The sequence below is a fragment of the Magnolia sinica genome, chromosome 4 (assembly GCF_029962835.1).
Source record: "Magnolia sinica isolate HGM2019 chromosome 4, MsV1, whole genome shotgun sequence".
NCBI classification, from domain to species: domain Eukaryota; kingdom Viridiplantae; phylum Streptophyta; class Magnoliopsida; order Magnoliales; family Magnoliaceae; genus Magnolia; species Magnolia sinica.
This window is the reverse complement of record NC_080576.1, coordinates 30,247,735-30,267,242: the sequence shown is the minus strand read 5'-3', so window position 1 is coordinate 30,267,242 and position 19,508 is coordinate 30,247,735. Positions and strand designations below refer to the sequence as shown.

At 41.8% G+C, this 19,508-nt stretch overlaps 1 protein-coding gene across 1 annotated transcript; it reads left to right on the top strand.

Annotated features, from left to right (window-relative positions):
* Window positions 1–2,908: 2,908 nt before the first annotated feature.
* LOC131242944 (2-methylpropanoate--CoA ligase CCL4-like) lies at window positions 2,909–5,428 on the top strand. The gene is made up of 2 exons (XM_058241932.1): window positions 2,909–3,492; window positions 3,778–5,428. Exons 1-2 carry the CDS (start codon window positions 3,295–3,297, stop codon window positions 5,260–5,262), a joined length of 1,683 nt encoding a protein of 560 aa, XP_058097915.1. The 5' UTR covers window positions 2,909–3,294; the 3' UTR covers window positions 5,263–5,428.
* The last annotated feature ends 14,080 nt before the right edge of the window (window positions 5,429–19,508 follow it).

The following is a 19,508-nucleotide window of genomic DNA, read 5'->3' as shown; positions in this document are numbered from 1 at the left end:
GAATGAACGATTGTCTCGTCAACCACCATCATCTTGCGTGCGAAATTCAATTGAGCAATGAACAAATTATTGTTATTAATGATCATCTTGCCTATGAAGTCTTACTGCACAACAAAGGGATTGTTGTGCTCGATGACTATCTTAACTATGAAGCTTGACATCTTATCAAGCAATGAATAAACTGTCATTGGTTATCCATTTTATTTTCTTTTTATTTATACTTCTGTTGATTGTAAGTATTTATTAAAAATTAATAGAATCCTTTTAGTGTTAGGTTTAACTGTATAAGTTATCACTGGTTTAATTGAAAGTCCTTTCATTTGGAAGTCAAAAGGAACTCATAAGATGGACAAACATTTCCCTTTGCAAATCGCTTAATTTGTTGTAATTGATGGGTGGATAGACGGCTGATTGGGTCTATTTGGCACCTAGGTCATAGGCGCTTAATTTGTTGTGATTGATGGGTGTATGGATGGCTGATTCGGTCTATTGGCACCCATGGTCATAGGCGCTTAATTTGTTGTAATTGATGGGTGGATAGATAGACAGCTGATTAGGCCTATTTGGCACTATTGTTTTTTGGCACATAGGGTCATAGGTGTTCGGTTCAATTCAAGCTGCATTTGGCTCTAGCACACCCTACACATACACTGCATGAACAACTGAATTTGAGCAAAACGGTCTAAACATTTCGGCCCTAATATTGGAAACAGGTATGAGTTAGAAAACTTGAGCCAAGTTTTTCAAAGTTGTACATTTGTTTTGCTAACTATGGCCCACCTAACCAGTGGATCGATCTAATTCTTGGGCTTGGGCATCAATTGCAGTGGTGCGGTTCTAATGGGGAGATTGGATATTGGACCTATTGTACCATGCTGGCACATATGTGGAGTGTACATGAGCTTATTGCACACGTGTGCACCAAGCAAGCTTTGACATATTGCGAGTCTACAGGGCCCACAATACCTATTTTACATGTCACTTTAAACACTTAAGGACTTTGGGCGCACTATATTAAAATCTATTTGGTCTATATTAGTAATAACCTCAATGCTAGGCAATGGGGCCAAAAATTAGCCAGATCAACAATTCAATTGGGCCACACAATGTCGAACAATGGGTATGGAACACCAACCACAAATTTGTGCGTGGGGCCACAACAGTGTGCATCTTTTATCAAACCCGTTCATCAGGAGTGGCTCATCAGGGTCCAGTGAAGGAGTGACTCGTTAGAGAGGTGTGGAGGATAGCCCTAATCTCCCAATTAACCTTAATTCATGTGTACGATGATGATGCGAAGAAATTGTTTTGTTGGTGCGGTGTTATTTTGGGTACTGGAAAGTTCTAAGACAACCACTTCTCTTTGCTTTTACACAGGATAAATCCCCGCGGAGCTAGGTGGCCTGTGGGGCTCACCATAGTCATTGTATGGCATCTCACCCATCCAAAAAACAGGCGTGGATTGGGTACTACCCCCAGACCGACTGTCATGTTAGGGGCTCTTTGGGGATCTATATGTTTTTTCCACTCCGCCATCTATTTTGATAGATCATTTTAGGGCATGAGCGCGTTAAGGAGGCAGATGAAATGCTCAAGTCCACCACACCACAGGAAGCAGCAAGGATATAAAGCCTACAATGGAAAACTTCCTGCGCCCATAGTGGTCATGGGCTTAAATACGGGGAAATCCCACTGTAGTGTAAGTACATGGGTGTGTATGGGATGAGTGCTTGTGGAAGGAAAAAAAAAAAGGTACACCATATTATAGAAAACAATGAAAAACCATCCAAAAAAAAACCTCCACTTCCAAATGAATCTCATCTAATAGTTGGACCAACCTGATTTTTGGGGTCCCAATTTCATTGCGTGATATCATGGTGGAAGGGTTGTTGAAAATCAGTGGTTTTTCAAAATAATAAAATGAAAATTCAAATTTTCAAAATTTCGAGAATTTTTCGCCAAAACGTTTTTTTGAATTTTTTGGATTAAAAAGTGCGGTGTGTGTGTTTTGTCCCACATCGGAAATGCAAAGAATGATTTTGTGGTTTATATGAGATGTTGTGAAGAGTATTCTTACTTGGAGTTTTTGGAGGAGGTAATACTCGGGTTGCGTGTTCCAGTGCTAGGCTCGGGCACGGGTGTATGTAGTTTGGCTGTAGTGACGCTAGATGGTGCACTTTGTATTTCGCATGTGCGCATCGTCTCGCAGAGTTGTAGCTCCCTCGTGACCTTACGTGAACCGGCGCGAGACGGTGCGATAGGTTTGGTCAGAGCCTTAGGGCGGTGGATTTGAAAATCCAAAATGAGTCTGGGTTTTATAAGTGACTAAGAACGGTCGGATCTTAATTTCGAAACGTCCAGCCGTTTCTAAAAACGGATAACCACCTTGAAAGCCACAACGGTCCGAAAACGGATGAGACGGGATAATCCAACGGCCAGATCTTCTGATCTGACGACCAAAAATGTTTAGAATTAATTGATAATGGCTAGAAACGTTTTCAAACGTTTTGGACCATTGAATACCACACAGCAGCAGTGCTATGCCCGATGCATATATAAACTGGACCATTCCAATCCGATTTCATCATCTCAACACACCATCTCATCTCTCCCATCAAATAAAATACGATCCATATTTCCATCATAGAATACTTTGATCATCTCTATAGTCTAAAGTCTGCCAGAAGAGATCTGTTGCATCAAAACTGTTCCACAGTGGACCTATCGTGATTGCTGCACACTGGATCCTGATAAGGCTTGTCTTATCCTGAAAGCAATTCGCCTGTAATCCACCAGCAGTTGATAAGGGGGCGAATCACGCTTTAAGGACAGCGTATTTTATACGTGATTCAGCCTAGTGTGAAATATTTTATTTTCGATTTACATAAATTCACAACAAGGGTTAGATAGCATACAAACACCATGATTTTGTCGCACACGAACTTAGTTGAACATACAACTAGATGTTGTATGAGAATTTATTAGAAATGATCCTAATAAAAGGTTAAGATCCTTTCTAAAGCTTGATTGCGGATAATAGCTAGTGGACGGTTCAATTATTGTAGCGGTGAAAGGAGGTTCAATTATTGTGGGCCACAGCATACCAGCGACACCAGCGACGTACTTTGCATCGTGACTCACAACTGAGGCAAAAGACAAATCAATATAAAGAATGCTTTCTTTATCTCTTCATATTCCCATTGACCTCCTCACATCCCAAATACCTCCTCCTTTTCGACAGGGAAACAACTTCCACACACCCCAAATACATCCTTCTTTTCTACAGAGAAAGAGATGGACGGTTTGAAGCCAACCCCACCCAACTCATCTCCTCTAACTCCAATCGGATTCCTAGATCGAGCAGCTACCATTTATGGAAGCTGTCCATCAATCGTCTACAAAGACATGGTCCGTACATGGTCACAAACACACCAAAGGTGTATCAAGCTCGCATCAACCATCTCCTCGATGGGCATTGGCAGAGGCGATGTGGTAAGAAAAACAGTCACCTTGTTATCTGTTGGTCTATTTCAAAATAATTTCCTTTTTCCATGGTTAAGAGACTCGGCGACTCGGACCAACTCATTCAGTCTTGAGCTGACTCGGTACTTACACTGGTGGAATTACTCGTCATATCAAATTGGATTAGGTCCCACCATGTTCGAGTTAACTCAGGTCGAGTCGCATCAGACTCGTCCGAGTCTTGAAAATTACATAGCTACTATCTTTCAATTCTACAACTTCACAAGGTTTTTTTTTTATGTATGGTCCATTTAGGTGTCTGTCGTGGCCCCCAACATCCCTGCGGTGTATGAGATGCACTTCGCGGTTCCCATGTGCGGTGCCATCCTCAACACCGTCAACATCCGCCTCGCTAGCCGGACGATTGCCGCGCTGCTTCTTCATAGCGAGGCCAAGATTGTGTTTGTTGATTTCCAATCTTGGTCCCTTGTTAAGGATGCCGTTGGTAAGTTGGAGAAGCCGCCTCGTTTGATATTGATAGAGGACGAATTTGAAGAAGGCGGTCGATGTCTTCCATCATCATCACCGCCATCCCATGATGATCAGCTTACTTATGAAATGTTGGTTGAGAAGGGAAATCCAGGGTTCCGATGGGTGAGGCCTGAGAGCGAGTGGTCACCGGCGATCCTGAATTATACGTCGGGGACGACTTCTTCCCCTAAGGGTGTGGTCCACTGCCACCGTGGCCTCTTCACCATGGCCGTATCTGCATTGATTGAGTGGACCGTCCCTAAGCAGCTCATCTATCTGTGGACACTACCGATGTTCCATGCCAATGGTTGGAGCTTCCCATGGGGGATTGCTGCAATGGGTGGGACCAATGTCTTCGTTAGGAAATTTGATGCTGCAACCATCTATGCCATGATCATCAAACATGGTGTGACCCACATGTGTGCTGCACCTGTCGTCCTAAACATGCTAGCCAATGCCCCAGAATCCATACGTCGGCCACTGCCGCACGCTGTCCATATCATGACTGCAGGGGCCCCGCCGCCTGCTTCCGTGCTCTTCCGGACAGAGGCACTGGGGTTCACTGTAAGCCATGTTTATGGCCTGACGGAGACGGTGGGGCCAGTCCTCTCGTGTGCATGGAAGGCTGAGTGGGACCAACTACCGGCAGCCGACCGTGCGAAATTGAAAGCAAGGCAGGGCGTACAGACTCTTTGCATGGATGAGATCGATGTGATTGACGGCGAGACGGGGGCCAGCATGAAGCGGGATGGAATGACGCTTGGGGAGATCGTGCTGCGTGGCAGCTGCATTACATTGGGCTACTTGAAAGACACCCAGGCGACTTCCAAGAGCCTCCGGGATGGGTGGTTTTACACCGGCGATGTTGGTGTAATGCACCCTGATGGTTATGTAGAGATCAAGGACCGATCCAAGGATGTTATCATAAGTGGCGGCGAGAACATGAGCAGCGTCGAAGTTGAATCTGTACTGTACTCGCATCCCGCCGTTAATGAAGCGGCAGTGGTGGCCCGGCCGGATGAGTTCTGGGGTGAGTTGCCATGTGCATTTGTCAGCTTGAAAGAAGATTACCAGAAGGAGGAGAAGAGGCCGTCGGAGAAGGAGATTATCGCGTTTTGTAGGGAGCGGTTGCCGCGCTACATGGTGCCAAAGATGGTCGTCTTCAGGGTGGAGCTTCCAAAGACTTCGACAGGTAAGATTCAGAAGTTTTTGCTTAGGGACATGGCCAGGAAATTGGGTTATGCTTCCTCCCTAGTGAGTCGGATGTAGGGTGGAGGTCGTGTACTTAGTCGTGCCTGGTTCTTGAATGACTCACTGAGTCACCAGATGAGTTTGTTTCTTGAATATTATGTAGTTGAATTATGTTTCTGCTGCAAGTGATGTTATAATACTCTGTATTTGTATATGATTCAGTTGCAAGTCGGGTTGCTAGGCATGGTTGCTGATTTATAGGTTCTGAGTTAGCAACTGAGTCACAACAGTATGATGAGCTATCGATCGAGTTAGCACGGGTTGCTTTGGATAAGGTTTCTATTCTATTGACAGATGTGGCTTTGGTGTAATACGAAGGTCGAGTCCTACCAATTTGGGTATGCAAGCGAGTCTCACTAGGGAAATCGGGACGCAGATTAGATTGTTAGGCCCGCACCACCTTAAGCAGTGGCGTGGTAGCATAGGGAGATGTGGTTGGTGGGGCTGAATCGTATGGATGGCATACTAACATGATCTTACAAAACGGATGGGCTTGGTGGATTTCTCACAAACATCTGATGGGGGCAACCTAGCTTTCTGTCAAAGGAAGCCCCGAGAGAGGCTTTTGCATGCAATCTGCATTCCTTTTTTAAAGCTTTTGGTACTGGGCTATCTGTGGCCCACCAATCACATCACGCAAATTCGCCAGAATAGTTAACCACGTCACTATAGCACCACTACGGTGGTGCGGGTCTGACAGCCAAATCATTGTCTCCTTGTTGGAACGCGGATTGCCTGGCAGCGCACTTTGTTTGATTAGAAGTAGAAGTTAAGTAGGGCACTGTAATGTTGGTGAGAAATCCATCTAGGTCACTGGCTTATTTTAAGACATTAGCATGGGTCTGAAACTCAAGTCGCACTGCAAGAAAAAATAAAAAGGATTTTAGTCTCAATTCAAAACCATAGCTAAAAAGTTAAAAACTAAGGCTATTATTAGCCTTAGTTTTGTCTTAGTTATCGAAACAGAGATTAGGAGCTATCACTAAAGGCTTTAGCCTCAGTTTGTTACTTCAAGTGAAGCTAAAAGAACCATTTTAGCTTCACTTGCCTCCAAACGAGGCTAAATCAAACTTTTAGCATCTTTTGTTTTCAACGGGGACTAAATCTAAGTTTTATCCTTAATTGACTCCAATCGAATCTAAATTTATTTTTAACCTCAGTTCTCAACAACCGAGGCTAAAACTTTTAGCCACAAGAGTTGTAGTCTCGGTTTGGATAATTGGGTCAAAACTGACGCTAAAGATGGATTTACCATATGAAGGTAAATTCAATTTTTAACCACAGTTTTTAACAACTGAGGTTAAATCATTCATTTTAATTCATTTATAAACTTGTGCATAATAATTTATTCATTCAATCAAATATAATAATTTATTTTAATCTATTTATAAAAGCACAATACCAATAAAAAGATTATGTCCATTTAAAGTTTTCAAAACAAACCATTAGGTAGCATTAACATGTAGATATAGAGTACTAAAAGGAAACACACTCGAAAAATCAAGATATGATGCCATTGGGCTTGCAACAGTCGACACTGTTAGCTCTGATTAGCTAAGCCTCTCCTATCTGTCCAACTCATATAGAAAAGCAGGTTGAAGCATGCAAGAAGGCAAACATCTAGAAGCCGAAGAAATCTCATGCTACTACAAATGTGGGGAAAGCTATGACCTTAATTATCACATAGTTCTTGGGTTAGCATTAGCTTTCGCCATGGCATGGCTTGCCACAAATGATTCAACAAGTGGGTTCACCAGATCCGGTGCCTCGTCCCTCAAAACCAGGGATAAAATAGATAATCAGAAATCAAGCATCACATGAATTAGGCAGAGCCAAGACTTGCATAGCCCCCACAACTCACCTCTACATGCAGCCACAATCATGTTTCTAAGACTCAGATGACGGAGTCCCGCGCAACTCATCCAAGTTTACTTGGACGTAGTCAAACTTGATCCGGTTTGACACCACGAGTCACCCCTGACTCGGGCGAGTTCCAACTCAATTCAAGACTGGTTGAGTCGGTCCAAAGTTGCTGGGTCTGTTAACCATGCTCACAATGCCAATATGGCACCTTTGGAGCATTGTATCTATGCATCAATTGGTCTACATGCCCTGGCTCAGAAACCAGGCCATACTCATCAGGGTAACCAAACACGTGCAAAAACACTTTACATTTGAAATAGTCAACTGGGGAATGCATTCAACATTCACATTGGGTATATCTGAAACCAGCCTGACTTTTGTAAGAAACTTGCTTGATATAGCTTGCTGGTTTCATTTCCAATAATCTACAAACATCCTTGGCAGGAAATGATACTCAAGAAAGTTTTCCACAAAGGGTTGTAATCCATCATTCCTGCAAATTTTAAGATATACGGAATCCTTGTGTGTTCAAGAATGAGTTATATGTACTTTCCTTTTGGGGTGGTGTATTGTATTAGTAACCTGGGTCAGTATGCTATCCATTAGAAAATGATAGTATTAAGAGAAGGGAGTAAAATCTTCCTATGAATTCTTAATTTGGAATACCTGGCATGGGTAACAATCTCTCCATGGACAGCATACTCACATTTTAGAACCTGATGAAAGAAAAAGAAAAAAGCATTCAGAAGGAAGATAATAACCCAAAGCCACAACAGAAGCACATAAACAAGAGATTCAGTATACCTCACGCTCCCTCCATCTCTTTTCATTTGTTTTCAAGTCCTCTGCCTACTGGGCACTCATGACCTCATTTGTGCCACCTTGACCTTTTTCCTTTGATGCCTGTCAAAAGAAGTAATGTACACTAAAAAGTACTCGAAGATGTTAAACTGTGTTATTCAAACAAAGATAACAAAAAATGCTATAAACGAGAATACATAGGCATGATTTCCAACAAAAAAGGGGTGTTGATATGACCAGCATACGATTTTACAGCACAACATTTCAATTGAAACTACTTCTTCCAGCAGAACTGAATTACCTTCTTAAACATAACACTCTGGTGTGAGCTTTAAAGATATCCTAAAACAAAATACGTAAAAGCTGACTGCCCATAGAAGTGTAGTTGTGACCCATGGCATGTTGGTGTGATCTGAATAAGTTAAAATACACAGATGACTAGCAACAAGATAATTGCTCATAAGAACAAATACTTGCAACTGACATCAGGTACCAGGATGGTGCACGGTACACATGTATGAAAATATTTTGAGTAGGTCAAGATGCATTCTTAAACATGTTGGGTATGTTTTTTTTTTTTTTTTTTTTTTTTTTTTTTGTGTGTGTGTGTGTGTTTTAAAACACTTCAATACAGAGGGTGCTCTTGACATGAATGTAGGACATTAGTATGAAACAACCAAGAATCCCTACACATTCGATTCAGATTTTAACCGATGGATGGTGGGTGAATTCAGTTCACAATATTCTGTGTACGGTAGTATCTCAATACTAACTCATGCAATGATGATGATGATGATACCGGTATCTCCAATGCTGCTGAGGTCCTTGCAAATCCTTGAGAACTCAGCTGATGACATCTTTACAATGGCATGATACTCTGCTTCTGGAATTCCAAGATGCTCGTTGTCAATGTCCATGAGCTTCATCTCAAAATCAGCAATCTTATCTTGACCTTCAAAAATGACAAAACTCAGATAAGTGATAAAATTATGGGGAAAATGCAGATTTTCAAACATCCTGTATTGGCACGGCAGTAAAAATGAGTTTACAAATAAACCAGAATGAATAAAATAGATTACATACAATTTTTTTTTATTTTTTTTTTATTTTTATTTTTTTAAATCCAAAATGAACAGAAGAAATTTGCTAAAAGACTCAATTTATCCATCCATTTCTTTTCTCAACAATACAGCAGTCGGCATTTTCATTTGTTTCAGCATTTTCTGATACAATCAAAATACTTTGAGCTTGCATATCCAGATAAAATCAATAGTCTTGCTCAAAGATTGAATCCCTAAATTGGTTAGCCTACAGTTAATTAACTAGACACCAAGCTCTACAAATTGAGAGGCCCCTAGACCTAGATTGAATTCCCTCGATAACTATTTTGGAATCGCTTTCCACTACCATCCAGACCATCCGAGATCTAATTCTGCCCACCAAAAAGGAAGATCCGTCCCATGCTACTGCCTTTCATAAGCTATAAATAGAGAGGCCTCTAATGGTGGAAGGTCCGCATAATCTTTAGCCCTAAACCTTTAGTACTCGACTACACTCAAATCCTTTTCATGACTTAGTCATCGGAGGGTCCCCTGCTCTAGCCAAGGTCTTCCTTGTCCGTTCCTTATGCAGGTATTCGAAAGTCTAAAAAGAGTGGACTAGATTTTTTTCATTAACAATTTGGCGCCGTTTGTGGGAAATAGCATCAAAAGCCACCCTCACTTCACCTTAGGTTCAACAATGGCAAAAGGGAAGAAGAAGGCTGAGGCCTCCTTTATTGAGCCTGACCTCGTACCACTGGAGCAGTCTTGCAGCCACCAGGATTCCACTTCCCAACTGCAGGCTGATTTCGTGCCCACGAGGCCGATGCAATGATCCCGTAATCGGGGAGGACGACTGGTCTCTGTCAAACAACAAGTTGAAGCATTAAACAATAAGATAAATTCCATTAAGCAACTGCTGGAACAGCTACAGTCCCAACCTGTGCAAGGAGCCAGGCAGGCAGTAAGGCCAACAATTTAGGAACCCCCCGAGCCTTCTGACGTACCTATTGCCTCCCACAGGAGTCGGCAACTTGGAACGTCAAGAATGGCACATTCTCACATATCTGGCATTGCAGCACTAACCGTTTCCGACCTCCATCATGAGTTGGACAGGAAGAAGCGTGATAAAGCTCCCGAGGTAGCCGCTGAGGCTATGGCTAAAAGCGGTGATCCTTGGGAAGCTAAGCTGAATGATCTACAAGGCCAAATTGGCGACATACGGCAGGCCTATCGTGAGAACGCTCCAACCTCAATAGAGGCAATATTGGAAGAAACCGAACCTCCGTTCACCACGAACATCATGCTCGTGGAGATGCCACCGAGGTTTCGCATGTCTCAGATCGCCCAATATTCCGGAACCACCAATCCAACCGAGCATTTGGAATCCTTCAGGGCTTGGATGGAGTTGCACGACGCATCAACCACAGTCATGTGCCGCGCATTTTCACTAACCCTAATAGGAGCAGCTTGAAAGTGGTTCAGACAGTTGAAACCGCAATTGATTAGTTATTTCACACAACTTATTGAAGCCTTCATCACTAACTTTATTGGGGGAAAAGGAGAGCCTTAAATCGGCCTTCGACCTCCTCAATATCATTCAAAAGGAAGGCGAGCTGCTGAAGGATTACATTAAACGTTTCAACCTTGAAATGATGCAAGTACTGGCACATTCCGAGGAAATTTCTCTGACCACTATGATGGGAGGCCTAAGAGAGGGAAGGTTCCTCTTCTCACTCAACAAACACCCACCAACAACAATGACCGACCTCCTAAACAGAGCTCGGAAGTATTCAAATGCTAAAGAACTTTTTAGCCTATGAAAGGCTACTCAGAACAAGGGAAGCATGACCAAAGAAAGACGACCTAAAGAGGAATCCAGCTTGGCTAATGAAAGCAAGAGGAGGAAAAAAGATGAACCACAAAGGAACCAGCATCCGAACAAATGGCCGGACAGTAGGTTTAGCTCGTACAATCCTCTCAACAGGACACCCTAACAAGTCTTTATGGAAGTCTAAGATAAACAAATCGTCAACTGGCCGAGCAAGATGAAGTCCGATGATGGCAGGCGAGACAAGTGAAAATAATGTCATTTCCACCAGGACCACAACCACTCGACCGGTGACTCTTTCGACCTTAAGGAAGAAATCAAAGCACTCATCCACAACGGGCACTTCTGAGAATATGTCAGCAGAAGAGAAGAATGAGCAGATTCAAAGAATGAGAAACCCATCAACAACGAGCCAACCAGAGAAATCCGCACCATTTTCAGCGAACTTGCCGAAGGAGGGGACTCGAACCGAGCTCAGAGAGCTCACACCAGGAATATCAACCACTCTAGCTTAGAACATCAGATCCTCGTCACCAGCAGACCCTCGAAAGAACAGAAGGTAACGTTTTGTGATCTAACCTTTACCGAAGAGGATGCTTGAGGAGTTCATCATCCCCACGACGATGCACTTGTGGTTACTATGACTATAGCTAACCACAAAGTATTTTGAATTTTGGTGGACACCGGAAGCTTGGTCGATATCCTCTTCACTGAAGAATTCAACAAGATGGGAGTCGGATGACCTCGACTCCGAATCATCAAAACTCCGTTGCTCGAGTTTGCGGGAGATAATATCACATCAGAAGGATCAATACAACTCCCAGTCACAGCTGGGGACAGGCAGAACCAGATAACAACCATGATCGACTTCCAAGTGGTTGACTGCCCGTCCATCTACAATGCCATTCTTGGACGACCTTCACTCAATGCTCTACGAGCCGTTGTGCCGACGTATCATCGCGCAATGAAGTTCCCCACCGAGAATAGTGCTGGACTGGTCAGGGGAGATCAACAAGAAGCTCGGCAATGCTATACCATGGCATTAAGAATCCAGCAACAAGAAATGGCGATCACCTCCCTCGATCCCCAAGAAGATTCAAGTGAAAGATCATGTCCTATGGAGGACCTCGTACTTGTCTTACTTGACAATTTAGATCGAACCCGAATAGTGCAGATCGGATCATCCCTGACGCCACCATTACGAGATGAAATCATGAGCTTCCTCCGACGATATGCCGATATCTTTGCATGGTCTCATCAGGATATGCTCGACATCAACCTGAAAGTCATGGTCCACAGGTTGAATGTCGACCCCGATCATTGACCAACCCGATAGAAGCGAAGGGCATTCGAACCCGAGCGGTATGCCATAATCGGAGAAGAAGTCAAAAAGCTCTTAAAGGTGACTTCATCGAGGAGATCTACTATCCGGACTGGATAGCCAAGGTGGTTTTGGTTAAAAAATCCAATAAGAAGTGGCAAGCCTGTGTTGATTACACTGACCTAAACAAAGCTTGCCTTAAAGATAGCTTCCCTCTCCCTAGGATCGACCAACTCATTGGTAGTACGACTGTGCATGAACTATTGAGCTTCATGGATGCCTATTCAATCTACAATCAAATTGCAATGCACCTGTATGTCAAGCAGAAGATGACCTTTCTCACTGACAAATGACTCTAATGCTATAAGGTCACGCCTTTTGGCCTAAAGAACGCCGTAGCTATGTATCAGAGGCTTGTCAACAAAATGTTTGTTCGCCAAATTGGGCGTTCATGGAAGTTTACATTGACGACATGCTTGTCAAGAGCATTAAAGCTGCATACCTTCGGCAATAGCAGATGAAATTGAATCCAAGCAAGTGCACCCTTGGTATCAGTTCTGGTAAGTTCCTCAGATTCCTAGTCAGCTAGAGAGGAATTGAAGCAAACCTTGATAAAATTCAAGCTCTACTCGACATGAACTCGCCAAGGACGATAAAAGAAGTCCAGAGCCTTACAGGGAGAATAGCTGCGCTAAACCGCTTCGTATCTCGAGCTACAGACAAATGTCTTCCCTTCTTTAAGCAATTAAAAGAGAAGCAGAGGATAGATTGGAGGAAATAATGCTATCTCACTTTTCGGTAACTCAAGCAGTACCTGGGGTCACCGCCATTTCTCTCAAAGCCAGAATAGGGAGAACCGTTACTGCTATACCTGGTAGTTTTGACTGCAATAGTGAGTTCAACCCTGATTAGGGAACAAGAAGGGAAAAAACTCCCAATATACTACGTCAGCAAGCCCTGGTCTCTGCCGAGACCAGGTACCCGGACTTAGAAAAATTGGCGCTAGCCATAGTCATTTCATCCCGACGCTTACGACCGTACTTTCAAGCCTATACCATCATTGTTCCAACCAATCAACCTCTCTACTAAGTGCTATAGAAGCCTAAGTGTTGGGGAGACTGACGAAATGGGCAATCAAACTTAGTGAGTTCGATATTAAGTATCAGCCCCGAACAACAATCAAAGCCCAAGTAGTGTTCGACTTCATTGTCGAGCTCATACCCGAGCATGACCAAGGTCCTGCCAAGCTAAGACACTGTCTCATTGCCGACTTGAATCATGCCGAGATGAAATCCGATCTAGGTATTCAGTCTGAACCGATCCGGGTCACACCAGATCAACTGACATGGATGATGTATGTCGATGGCTCATCCAATTCCAAAGGCAATGGGACCGACATAGTTCTGGAGGCCCCAAATCAGACATGTGTACAATATGCCTTAAGATTTAGATCCCAAGCATCAAATAATGCAGTAGAATACAAAGCGCTACTGGCTGGGCTCAGGCTGGTGGCCCCCATAGGAGCCCAACACCTGGAAGTAATAGTGACTCATAGCCCATCGTCAACAAGATGGCTAACGAGTCCCAAGCCAAAAAAGGAATGAATGAAAGCGTATTACAGTGTTGCCTTTTATAGGCATTCTTATTCTATGAAATGACTAATTTATGCCTGTCTAAATTCATCCTAAAGGCAGCTAAAGAAAGAAAAAATCCAAAAAAAAATTGAGATCAAGTTCCTTACCTAACTAAGGGTCAATGAGTCCGACAAGGCCATGGTTCTCCTGATAAATTAGAGCTGACCTAGATGGATCCAATAATCGACTACCTCAAGGAGAGAAAGTTCCCAAAAAATTGTTAAGAGGCATGCAGGCTCCTAGCCAGAGTAGCTCACTACACCATGGTCAGAGACATCCTGTATAAAAATGGATTCTTTCTCCCCTATCTCAGATGCCTTTGACCTGAGGAAGCCGAGTACGTCTTGAAGGAGATCCACGAAGGCATTTGTAGGAATCACTCCGGCGGCTGAGCCCTCGCTCACAAGGTCACCCGACAAGGGTACTTCTGGCCGACCATTTAAGTGGATGCCTGGAAATATGTTCGGAAATGCTACAAATGCTAACGGTTTAAAGCAACACTTTAACAACCACCTGAGAAGTTGACTCCTATGATCGGATCATGGCCGTTCACCTAGTGGGAGATCAATATCATTGGCCCCCTGCCAACCAGCAAAGGGCAAACCAAGTTTGCGGTCGACTATTTCACTAAATTGGTTGAAGTCGAGACCTTGGAAAAGATCATCGAGCAAAAGATTACGGACTTTGTCTGGAAGAACATCATATGCGGGTATGAAATCCCTCGTACGATCATTTTGGACAATGGGAAACAGTTTGACAACAAGCAGTTCCGAGGTATGTGCGAAAACCTTAGAATCCAGAATGTCTACTCCTCACCTCGGCACCCGCAAGCCAACGGACATGAAGAAGCAATCAAAAAGATTATTAAGAGTCATCTTTGAACAAAACTTGAAAAGGCCAAAGGATCCTAGGCAGAGGAGCTCCCCAATGTCCTCTGGGCATACCAAACTACTGCCTGGATGGCCACAGGGGAGACTCATTTTTCCTTGGCCTTCGGCGCTGAAGCTGTTATCCCAGTTGAGATTGGACTCTCAACTGCTCGGACTTGCTCCTACGACGAACAACAGAACATCGAACTAATATCACTGGATCTCGACCTCATCAAGGAAAGAAGAGAGCAAGAAGGTAAAAACAGCAGGTCGCCTATTTTTACAATTCTAGGGTAAAAACAAGAAGGTTTCGAGCTGAGGACCTAGTCCTCTAGAGAACCTTCCAAAACACCAAGGAAACTGGTTCGGGTACCTTGGGACCAAATTGGTAAGGACCCTACGTGGTAACAAGTATGAGCTAACCAAGATCGTATCGACTCGAAGACCAAGAAGGTTGACTCCTGCCGCATTCGTGGAATGCCAAACATCTTAAAATCATTTCATAAGCATTCCTTAAATATCAAATTAGAATCAAAGAAGTTCAACAAGAACAAGAATCAAACAAGAAAAACATCCCAATCACACTACAAGCTTCACCCCTTACCCTAGCTAAGGTATTTAGCCAACCATAGACATGATTGGATCTAAAATCCTCAAAGAAAGCATTAAAAACTAGGAAGAAAGGAAGAAGAAACTCTTGGATGACGGCTCCACCCCTCTTCTCTGCTCCTCAAAACCTTAGATATCCTAAAAAGACTTGGGAAACTCATATTTATAAGCTAGTTTTCACAAAATCGTAAAATTGTATTAGATTTACGTAGTCCGCATAACTTTACGTAATGCATTCGATGTCATCGAAGGGATTTAAATCTAGAAGTCGCGCCTTTTCTCCTTTCGCACTACGTAAGTCTCTATGTCATCAAACCTTCCTTCGATGTCATTGACCGAAGCTTCGAGTCATCAAACGTGTCTTCGAGCAATCGAAAAAGCATTTAAAACAGTCCAACGAATTGCTTCATAATTCTTAAGAAAATTCGATGCCATCGAACAAACTTTGATGTCATCGAGCAACTCCTTGATGTCATTAAGGAAAGCTTTGAGTAATCGAGAATGGTACCTAGTATGTCCAGCGACCAACTTGATTTTCATGTAGAAATTCGATGTCATCGGGCTGTATTCGATGTCATCGAACTCTGGTTTCGTTGTCATCAAACAGTGGTTGATGACACAAACAATGAACTGAATTTCGACACTTTGTTCTTTCGACTTCATTCCTTTTTCACTTGGTTATCTTAGATCTTGGGGTCTTGAAATCTTCAATCTTGATATCCAAAGATCCATTTTATGCCTTGGCAATTCTTGAGCATTAAATTCATGCTTTTATCATTCTTTTCAATCCAAGCTCTTAAACTCACCTTGCAACATAAATAGATATAAAATATACCATCAAACCCTATCGTGTTTGTAAAACCAAGATATAAATGGAAAAAAATATGCAATGTTTGAGTCTCAACACACTCCCCAACTAGCATTTTGCTAGTCCCGAGCAAAACATGCATAAAATAATCTTCAGTCTCAAGATCAAAACTCTTTTACAGAAAATAATATTTTGTATAATGAAGTATGAATGAGTAAAATTAAGGTGAGAAGGTGGGATTTTGAAAACCTATAGCTAAATCATATAAGCAATCAATCAAATAGGTTCTTTATTAATTAAATCATGACATAAATTCATATATTAAGTTTTCCAATGTGCTTAGTGAAAAATTAACCCACTTCTCATAAGAATAGTATTGTTTCATAATGTTAGCCATGTTCATCATATCAAGGTAAGTTGAAAACTCAAGTACTGATTCCGAACTTATCCCCCTTTCCTTCTTTTCTAGTTTTTGATTTTATATCGACAATCACCCTTATATAAATATTTTTTATTTAGACATTACATCCTTTTCAGAGACCTTTTTCATTCTCCTCGGAGATGTTGTCATTCTTAACTCTTTTCATCATTCATAACCTTTTTGTCGATCTCCTATTTTTTAACTGGTTTTTCATCTTTTAAGGAGGATAAAATTCTCCAGACTAAATTCTCAACATCTATCAGTGCTTCACATACTAGCCATTAGAAATTCTAGCATATCTCGAGAAAGCAAATTTAACGTGTCTTCGTGATTTGAATTAACATAATATTCAAACTTCTTCTTAATCAATTTTAGTGCAAGAACCATAAGTGATGGGTTACTTAGTTGATCAAACTCCAACAATTCAAAATTCGATTTCTATATTATCATCATACTCAAGGCATTCTTGATCCACAAATTATTAATTGCCAAACAGATTTCAACTTGAAAAATTTTAAAATAATCCATAATTTTTTCTTAAAAACTAAGAAAACACTGATTAGTTTACCTAATCCACACCCCCAACCTAAAATTTACATTGTCGTCAATGTAAAAAGAAGTAAGCATGTAATGCATATGAGGCAACGAAAATAAAGGGAGTAGTGATGGAAAGATAATACCTGGAGGAAGAAAATTTGAAGCGTTCCCACGAATCTCAGCATAAAATGGATTAGCACAAAAACATATGAAAGAAAACTATCCTAGTCCTAAATCCTATTAAAGCAATAAATCTAACTATACCTCCATCAACCTAGGAGATCAATCCTGGTATACAGGATCAATTAAAGGCATGGACATGTCCTCTAAATTAAATTTCTCAACAAATGGCTTTAACCGATGTCCATTGACCTTAAAGCATTGCCATTGTTTGGATTCTTTATCTCAATGGCCCCATGCATATAGACATTAGTAACATTAAAAAGGCCGGTCCAATGAGATCAGAGTTTTCCTGAAAAAAGATGTAATCGAGAATTGTACAAAAGAACTTTTTGACCAGTCAAGAATGATTTCCGAAGGATGTTCCTGTCATGGAACACCTTCATCCTGTCCTTGTACATGCTCGAGTTCTCGTATGCATCATTCCAGATTTCCTCAAGTTCATTCAATTGTAATTTACGCAGTGAGCCAGCGTTGTCTAAATCGAAGTTCAAATTCTTAACAGCCCAGTAGGATCTATGTTCCAACTTCACAGGTAAGTGGCAAGCTTTCCTATAGACGAGTCTAAAGGGAAACATTCCAATGAGAGTTTTAAAGGCCGTATGATAAGCCCATAAAGCATCAGTCAATTGGATTGACCAATCCTTTCGGTCAGGGTTAACCGTCTTTTCCAAGACATGTTTAATTTTCCTATTGGAAATCTCAGTTTGCCCACTTATTTATGGGTGGTATGAAGTGCTCACCTTATGAGAGATGTCATATTTCTTCATTAAGTTTGCAAATGGCCTATTATAGAAATGTGAACCTCCATCACTATTGTTGGCTCAAGGCATTCCGAATCGGGAAATGATGTTCTCTTTTAAAAATTTAATGACCATTTGATGGTCATTATTCCGGCACGGGATCGCTTTGGCCCATTTAGTGACATAGTCTACCGCTAGCAGAATGTATAAATTCCCAAAGGATTGGGGGAATGGCCACATGAAATCGATGCCCCAGCAATCAAATGCTTCAATGATCAGAATGGGGCTTAGAGGCATCAGATTTCGGCGGGACAATACTCCCAACTTTTGACAACGCTCATAAGCTTTACAAAACTCATGCGTGTCCCTGAACATAGTGGGCTAGTAAAAGCTACATTGCAGAATTTTGGCCATGGTCTTTCTAGCAAAAAAGTGACCACCATAAACCTGAGAGTGACAGAGGAGATGACACTTTGGTGTTCATTGTCTGGTACATATCTCCTTAGAATATGGTCTGGACAATATTTAAATAAATACGGATCATCCCAAAAGAATTTACTACCTCGGGGAAGAATTTCTTCTTATCTTGCGCAGTCCAATATGTTGCCGTGAAACCTGTGGCAAGATAATTAGCAATGTCAGCAAACCAAGGTGAGTGGAAGACTTTAAACAATTGTTCGTTAGGGAACATGTCATTTATAGGTATCATTTCAAGGAAATTAGGAAGATCAAGTCATGAAAGATGGTCGGCCACTACATTCTCTACTCCATTTTTATCTTTTATTTCTAAATCAAATTCCTGGAGTAGAAGGATCCATCTTATCAAGCGGGGCTTAACATCATTCTTAGAAAGAAGATACATGAGCGCCGCATGATCGGTGTAGATGATGATCTCAGATCTGATCAAGTATGATCTAAATTTTTTCAAAATGAATACCACGGCTAAGAGTTCCTTTTCCGTAGTACAGTAATTCACTTTGGTAAGATTTAGAGTTCTACTTGCATAATAAATAGCGTAGGGCTTCTTTTCTTTTCTCTGACCAAACACTGCCCTAATAGCATAGTTGGACGCATCACACATGATCTCAAAATGAATGCTCCAATCAGGTGGCTGCATGATAGGTGGGGTAGTTAGTATGTCCTCGAGCTTAGAGAAAGCTTTTCGACATTTCTCAGTCCACCCATATGGTACATCCTTTTGAAGTAGATTGCATAAATGATGAGAGAGTTGACTAAAGTCCTTTATGAATCTTTTGTAAAATCTAGTGTCCTAAGAAGGATCGCACGTCTCATATGCTCTTGGGTGGAGGTAGGGTAGAGATAAGATCAATTTTAGCTTTATCTACCTCAATTTCCTTGGACGAGATGATATGTCCAAGAACAATTCCCTTATGAACCATGAAATGATACTTCTCTCAATTTAGTACCAAATTCTTTTCCTTACATCTCTTCAACCCACATTTAAGATTCTCCAAACATTCGTTGAAGGATAGACTAAAGACAGAGAAATCATCCATGAAGACCTCTAGATATTGCCCCACCATATTAGAGAAAATACTCAATATGCATCACTGAAAAGTAGCGAGGGCATTACATAATCCGAATAA

Bases quoted from the DNA above. Each gene is read 5' to 3' on its own strand.
- LOC131242944 (XM_058241932.1), top strand. From the start codon at position 3,295: ATGGACGGTTTGAAGCCAACCCCACCCAACTCATCTCCTCTAACTCCA. The intron at 3,493-3,777 runs GTAAGAAAAACA...TGGTCCATTTAG, and splicing joins GCATTGGCAGAGGCGATGTG to GTGTCTGTCGTGGCCCCCAA.